Source organism: Poromitra crassiceps, assembly GCF_964638095.1.
Source record: "Poromitra crassiceps genome assembly, contig: HAP1_SCAFFOLD_2171, whole genome shotgun sequence".
NCBI lineage: Eukaryota > Metazoa > Chordata > Actinopteri > Beryciformes > Melamphaidae > Poromitra > Poromitra crassiceps.
Window position 1 is genome coordinate 1 of NW_028150254.1, and position 7,500 is coordinate 7,500.

At 41.7% G+C, this 7,500-nt stretch overlaps 1 protein-coding gene across 1 annotated transcript in view; it reads right to left on the minus strand.

The window, feature by feature from the left end:
* Positions 1-235: 235 nt before the first annotated feature.
* Positions 236-7,500, minus strand: part of LOC310772173 (RUN and FYVE domain-containing protein 2-like) — a gene marked incomplete at both ends in the record, with an annotated part of 11,670 nt that continues 4,405 nt past the window's right edge. Inside the window, 8 exons of the mRNA XM_083664615.1 lie at positions 236-337; positions 573-647; positions 2,000-2,092; positions 2,226-2,342; positions 5,699-5,800; positions 6,643-6,712; positions 6,964-7,029; positions 7,231-7,295. Coding sequence (XP_083520741.1) covers positions 236-337; positions 573-647; positions 2,000-2,092; positions 2,226-2,342; positions 5,699-5,800; positions 6,643-6,712; positions 6,964-7,029; positions 7,231-7,295 — 690 coding nt within the window. The remainder of the gene's footprint in view (positions 338-572; positions 648-1,999; positions 2,093-2,225; positions 2,343-5,698; positions 5,801-6,642; positions 6,713-6,963; positions 7,030-7,230; positions 7,296-7,500) is intronic.

Sequence of the window (7,500 nt, forward strand, 5' to 3'; positions counted from 1 at the left end):
GGACATGACAAAGCGGGGAGGAAGGAAGGGGGGGGGGGGGGGCGGAGCGGGGGTCACATGACATCAACCAACCAGCACACAGAGATGTAGACTGTTCCAAAATGATTGATGCAAACATGGGGTATTTATACACCTAGGGACATAGTGCTATTCAGCTTATGTAGCCCCGCCCACTTGACCCAGACCCTGTCTTGTTTGGACTGGAGTGTGCGGCGCCCTCTACAGGCACTGTGTCTCACCTTTGCTCCAGCTGCTTCATGGTGGCAGTGATCTGATTGGTCTTCTCCTCCAAACGACTGATCATATCGTTCTTCTGCTTCATCCCGTCATCAGACGACTGAGAAATGAGAATTATTATTATTATTGGCAGTAGTAGTAGCAGTAGAAGTACAAGTATTATTAGTACATCCATTTATCATGCAAATGGTGAGAGGATCAGTAGAACCAGATAAAGGTGTGTGTGTGTGTGTGTGTGTGTGTGTGTGTGTGTGTGTGTGTATGTGCGTGTGCGTGTGCGTGTGTGTGTGTGTGTGTGTGTGCGTGTGTGTGTGCGTGTGCGCATCTGTACATACCTGCATCTTCTGGTACATCTCTACATTGATGGCCTTGACCTCATCCAGTTGATGCCTCAGTCCAATTAGTGTGTCCTGTTTACCAGAACAGAAAAAACAGCTGCCTTGCATCAAACCACCTTGTAAAATAGTCACATTTCTGCTTCTGTTTTCCTGCTAGTAGAGTTCAAAATCAAAGTTTTCTCTTGTCTTTTCTCCCGAGATGTGCAATGCTAAAACACATTGTCAAGAATTGATTTAGGATGTTTTCAATAATGGATGATGAGAGATGGAAAAAGCCCAAACATCCAGTTTGAAAATAGATCTGGGTTTTGTTGAATACTCAACTGAGTGGCCAGTCAACAGATATTGATATATGTCTATATTGATGTGTTATCTATGAATAACCGACCACTGTTTCACATCTCAATGTTTCCCACACAAATGTTTCATGTCTTCGGTAAGTCGTTATTAAACGTAACATTGTAGAGCAAGCCGGTCATTATTGCAATTAGCTGTGACAGGGTAAATCAAGACCCAGACATAATGTTGAACCAAAATGAAATCACCTTGCATAGGCAACCAAAGTAGGTCCAGATCAAGAATGCCTCTAATTTGATCAAAGTAGAAGTGGGTAATGCTTGTGGGACTCATGTGCCAAGTTTAGAAGTCATTTTGTTTATAGACAGTTTTCACCAGCTGCAACCCGACAGCACTTCCTTTTTCTCAGCTTCTTCTTCTGTGTTTTATGGCGGTTGGCATCCTTAAATGTTGCATTACCGCCACCTGAATTGTATCAGCTTCACAGTGCTAACTATTGACAGTGTCCCCTTTCTCAGCTGTTCAGGGGAAAACACTGACATAGCCTACTTCTATTTCTTGCTTTATGTTTAAATGTAAAGATAGGCCTATGCGTGCAATAACGTACTGATAGTCAGCTTACTCTGTAACATGTAGCTTTTATTAGCCTCTCAGGCTAGCTCCGGACCAGACAACAACGCTTCCTACTACCCAGCGTGTGCATGTCTTTCCGACAGCGGTGGTTGTTATGGCAACTATCAACAACAACAACTACTAACTACTACAAGACATAAAGACCGAAATAGGCTACGTTGTTACTGTGTCTATCGGAGACACGGCCTAACGTTAACATTTAATATCAGCCTGCGCTCAGCTATGTATACAGGAAGTAAACCGGATATTCAGGTGGGTTGTGATGGTTGTTATTGTTGTCAAGTTAAAACCGTCTCTAAAGGGTCAAAGAAGTAGAATAGTCTTCCTTTGACTACTGCCTTCAGCTCTTGATGCCTCTTGCAAATAAATCATAAAAACTGTCAAACTGATAGGTTCTTCTCACTGCCAAAGGAATGATAAATATGAAGGGAAAGAGAGAGAGAGAGAGGGAGGGAGGGAGAGAGGAGGAATGATAGACGGAGGGGTATGTTGACCTGTTTTTCATGAATATCTTTCTCGAGAAGTTTCATGGCCAGCTCCATTTCCTGCTTCATCGACACCTGGACGACCAACTCGTTTTCCACATCCTAAAAACAACACATACAAGATGTTAGCACACAGACACATATATTCTATATTATGTATACAATGTATACATAGTTTATATGTCTCCACCTCCCCCCCCCACACACACACACACAGACAGTCAAAGCGTCTGACCTGTCTGAGTTGACATTCCTCCTTCAGTTGCCTTCTGGCCTCGTTGTACATCTCATCCAAACCCTGGCGAGATTGTTTATAGGTGTCTCTCTCCATTGACGCGTCGCCCTGGGTTACCTAGAGCAACATGAAATATCATGAAGAAGAAGAGCCTGGGTTACCTAGAGCAACATGAAATATCATGAAGAAGAAGAGCATGGGTTACCTAGAGCAACATGAAATATCATGAAGAAGAGCCTGGGTTACCTAGAGCAACATGAAATATCATGAAGAAGAAGAGCCTGGGTTACCTAGAGCAACATGAAATATCATGAAGAAGAGCCTGGGTTACCTAGAGCAACATGAAATATCATGAAGAAGAAGAGCCTGGGTTACCTAGACCAACATGAAATATCATGAAGAAGAGCCTGGGTTACCTAGAGCAACATGAAATATCATGAAGAAGAAGAGCCTGGGTTACCTAGAGCAACATGAAATATCATGAAGAAGAAGAGCCTGGGTTACCTAGAGCAACATGACACATCATGAAGAAGAAGAGCCTGGGTTACCTAGAGCAACATGAAATATCATGAAGAAGAAGAGTCTGGGTTACCTAGAGCAACATGAAATATCATGAAGAAGAGCCTGGGTTACCTAGAGCAACATGAAATATCATGAAGAAGAAGAGCCTGGGTTACCTAGAGCAACATGAAATATCATGAAGAAGAAGAGCCTGGGTTACCTAGACCAACATGAAATATCATGAAGAAGAGCCTGGGTTACCTAGAGCAACATGAAATATCATGAAGAAGAAGAGCCTGGGTTACCTAGAGCAACATGAAATATCATGAAGAAGAGCCTGGGTTACCTAGAGCAACATGAAATATCATGAAGAAGAAGAGCCTGGGTTACCTAGAGCAACATGAAATATCATGAAGAAGAAGAGCCTGGGTTACCTAGAGCAACATGAAATATCATGAAGAAGAGCCTGGGTTACCTAGAGCAACATGAAATATCATGAAGAAGAAGAGCCTGGGTTACCTAGAGCAACATGAAATATCATGAAGAAGAGCCTGGGTTACCTAGAGCAACATGAAATATGAAGAAGAGCCTGGGTTACCTAGAGCAACATGAAATATCATGAAGAAGAAGAGCCTGGGTTACCTAGAGCAACATGAAATATCATGAAGAAGAAGAGCCTGGGTTACCTAGAGCAACATGAAATATGAAGAAGAGCCTGGGTTACCTAGAGCAACATGGAATATCATGAAGAAGAAGAGCCTGGGTTACCTAGAGCAACATGAAATATGAAGAAGAGCCTGGGTTACCTAGAGCAACATGAAATATCATGAAGAAGAGCCTGGGTTACCTAGAGCAACATGACATATCATGAAGAAGAAGGGCCTGGGTTACCTAGAGCAACATGAAATATGAAGAAGAGCCTGGGTTACCTAGAGCAACATGAAATATCATGAAGAAGAAGAGCCTGGGTTACCTAGAGCAACATGAAATATGAAGAAGAGCCTGGGTTACCTAGAGCAACATGAAATATCATGAAGAAGAGCCTGGGTTACCTAGAGCAACATGAAATATCATGAAGAAGAAGGGCCTGGGTTACCTAGAGCAACATGAAATATCATGAAGAAGAAGAGCCTGGGTTACCTAGAGCAACATGAAATATCATGAAGAAGAAGAGCCTGGGTTACCTAGAGCAACATGAAATATCATGAAGAAGAAGAGCCTGGGTTACCTAGAGCAACATGAAATATCATGAAGAAGGAGAGCCTGGGTTACCTAGAGCAACATGAAATATCATGAAGAAGAAGAGCCTGGGTTACCTAGAGCAACATGAAATATCATGAAGAAGAAGAGCCTGGGTTACCTAGAGCAACATGACATATCATGAAGAAGAAGAGCCTGGGTTACCTAGAGCAACATGAAATATCATGAAGAAGGAAATAAAAATTCAACATTGGGTCGCCACCCAAAACAAATTGGCCACTTTGTCGCCAGATTAGAGGAATATTAACATTAAGATTAGACTGTTAGACTGTGATGTCATTATTCACCTTTTCTCACTCACCTCCATGTCACCTCTCCCTCCCTGCCCGGGTTGTAGCGGGCTCATTTTTAAAGCTAGAGCGAAGCTACTGATATCATATGAAACTAGAAGATCTAAGGCATCCATTGATACCAAGCAGGACATGCTAGCTTGTCAGCAAGGGGGGTAAATACCGCTCCAAACTTAGACAACATTTTGGAAAGGGAAAAACGGACATGGCCATATTCAAAGGGGTCCCTTGACCTGTCACCTCAAGATATCTGAATAATAATGGGTTCTATTGGTACCCCAGTCTCCTTTACAGACATGCCCACTTTATGCTAATCCATTTTATTCTTCCCAAAAAAATGCATGCATTATAAATGTGTTATTTTTGCCTATTCTGAATATTTCTGCATATAGGACCCCTAAACAATATTGGAATTGCAGAAATTGAGTGTGACTGGAAAGCTGAGTCTTGTAAATTCAATTAGCCCAATTGTATTCATGTGTGATGATGTTAGTCCACATCATCTACATTGTGTCTTGTGTCTGGTATGTGTGTGTTGAGGCTCTAATTTAGCAATACAGTCAAGTAAATCGGTGGTATTTATTGCCATAGTAAATTTCACTTTGTATGTGTGTGTGTGTGTGTGTGGGGGGGGGGGGCACTTCAAGTCTGGGTCACCTTGGGGCATCACACTGTGTTAATCCGGCCCTGATGATGAGCGCATCTGAAATAGCTAGTCAGCGACTAGTCAGGACATCCAAACAAGTTCTGACAGAGAGCAATGTCATTGGACCACATTGGACAAATACATTTGCATAATTTCTCCCAGCATGCCGCTTGTTCCTTCCAAACTTTTTACATGAAAGTAACTAACCAAATTAAATGGTGGGTGGAGTGGTGGGTGGAAATAATAATTAGCCCATTCTTATTTAAACATGCCGTTTTGAAACATTCAATAAAGAAAGACAAATTAAAAATAGACTATGACGACTCGACACCCTAAGTGATACACACATGTTATGGGAGTGGTATATATACCCCTTACATCAATTTCCGTGTTAGTAGAATGGTTAGTTCCTTGCTCTGCTCTCCCCTAGGAGCGCTGGCTCTGCGGTAATGCCATGAACAGCTGTATCGCGCAGTAAATCTCTGTTTTCTTATTTTTTTACATCAATTTATTGGGGGGGGGACACATTTTATCAGGCTTAAATATTGGGGGGGATTTGTCGTTCTCAATGTATATTGCCGTTACGGACCTGGTGCATGTATCAGTTTTCCGCTAAAATGTTTTCGCACTGGCGCAGGCTGCAGCTCTAAACTTATGTCGACACTTTATTACAGAGTGGATGTTAGATGTTTCTTTGTGTTTCTAAATGACAGGATCTTGTTTTGTGACAATGTGTCACATGTGAGGGTGTGTAGTTAATTAATTAATTAGTGTACCTCGAAATGTTGTTGTGACTTCTGTAGAATGAGGCTATTTTCACTCCTCAGCTGTTGGTTCTCTTCTTGCAGTTTGATGATGTTGTTCTTGGCTATAGCTAACTGCACGCACGCACGCACGCACACACACACACACACACACGCAGACAGTTCAGCTGATTACCGTAAATTCCGGACTATAAGCCGCGGCTTTTTCCCCGTTTTTTGGCCCCTGCGGTTTATATAACGGTGCGGCTTATCTATGGATTTTTTCAGCAAAAAAAAAAAAAAAAAACGGAATTCTCTCTTCTTTAGCACTCTTTCTAACTATAAATCCACTTCTGTTTTAATTTCCTCTCTTGCCCTCTTTTCACCACACCGCGGACACTGTGTGCACTGTAAAAAAAAACACAGGTGGTGTTGTGTTATGTTGTTTTGTTGAAATGTTAATAAATGGGAGCTTCCTCAAACAGCCATCTCTTTCCCGACAATCCCCTCTGTGCACGAACCCTTACATATGGTAATTAAACATTAAAACACAATTAAAAAAAAAAAAAAAAAAAAAAAAAAAAACATTAAAACACCCGCGGCTTATAGTCCGGTGCGGCTTATATATGTAACAAACAGGCAATTTTGCTGCTGCGGCTTATACTCCGGTGCGCCTTATAGTCCGGAATTTACGGTAGTTATAACTTCTGAGCAAAATTTTGACATCAACACACTGTGCAATGAGTTACAGATATTACAGACTTTCAAGTTGTCAGTTACTAGGGCTGTCAAAATATTTGTTCGAATACATTCAAATACTAAAAATATATATATATATATATACATATATATATATATATATATTCTTTATTTTTTTGCGTGCATGGCAAAGCAAACCAATACAACCAGAGAGAACCAGACTACAGATATTATATAAACTACACTACAAATGTATCCATGCACAATGTGAGTCTCACCTCCTCTATGAGTTTGGAGTTGGACTTCTCCAGATTGTCCACTCTGCCCTGAAGACCATGGACCGTGGAGCTGGACACAGACACACAAATACACAATCAACAAACACTCAGTCCACCAGGCCCTGTTTCTCTGCATTCATAGTGACAAAGTTCTTTCAGAATACGAGAAAAGGATTGTAGGAGACGTATCAAAATGTTCAGCTAAGCTGTTAAGAGTCATTGTTAAATAGAACTTTGACCTACATACTGAAGTGATATTAAGTGGAATGGCTGAATCAGTGGCTGTGTAGTCTGTTTCCAGTAGAAAACTGAAAGTCTTACTTGAGTTGTCGGTTCAATTCCTCGACGTAGTTCTTCTGATCCAAGATGGATGCTATCTGGCTATTCCTGTTGGCATGGAAACAGAGAGAAAACACAGCTCTGCAAACTGAAGAATCATCACATTACGTGCGTGTGCGTGTGTGTGTGTGTGTGTGTGTGTGTGTGTGTGTGTGTGTGTGTGTGTGTGTGTGTGTGTGTGTGTGTGTGTGTGTGTGTGTGTGGAGGAGGCAGCATAAACAGTGAGATGGAGACAAAGGAAGAGTGTACCTCTCTTCACTCCTGTAATCGTCAATGTCGTTCTTCAGGTACATCGAGAAGTCGATCACCCCAACCTCAAAATAATAAAAACAATGGTGTCATAAGATATAAAGCAAAGTAACATCAGCATCACTCACTTAAAGCAGCAGAGACTGAAAAGCAGTGTTTGCACAGCCATTGAGGTTGGTAGGATGGGACACCGCCGTTAATGTTAGTTTAGACCATGTGACGTGACGTTGTCATTTGTTTTGCCTCCTACAGAGTCATAGAACACCCCCC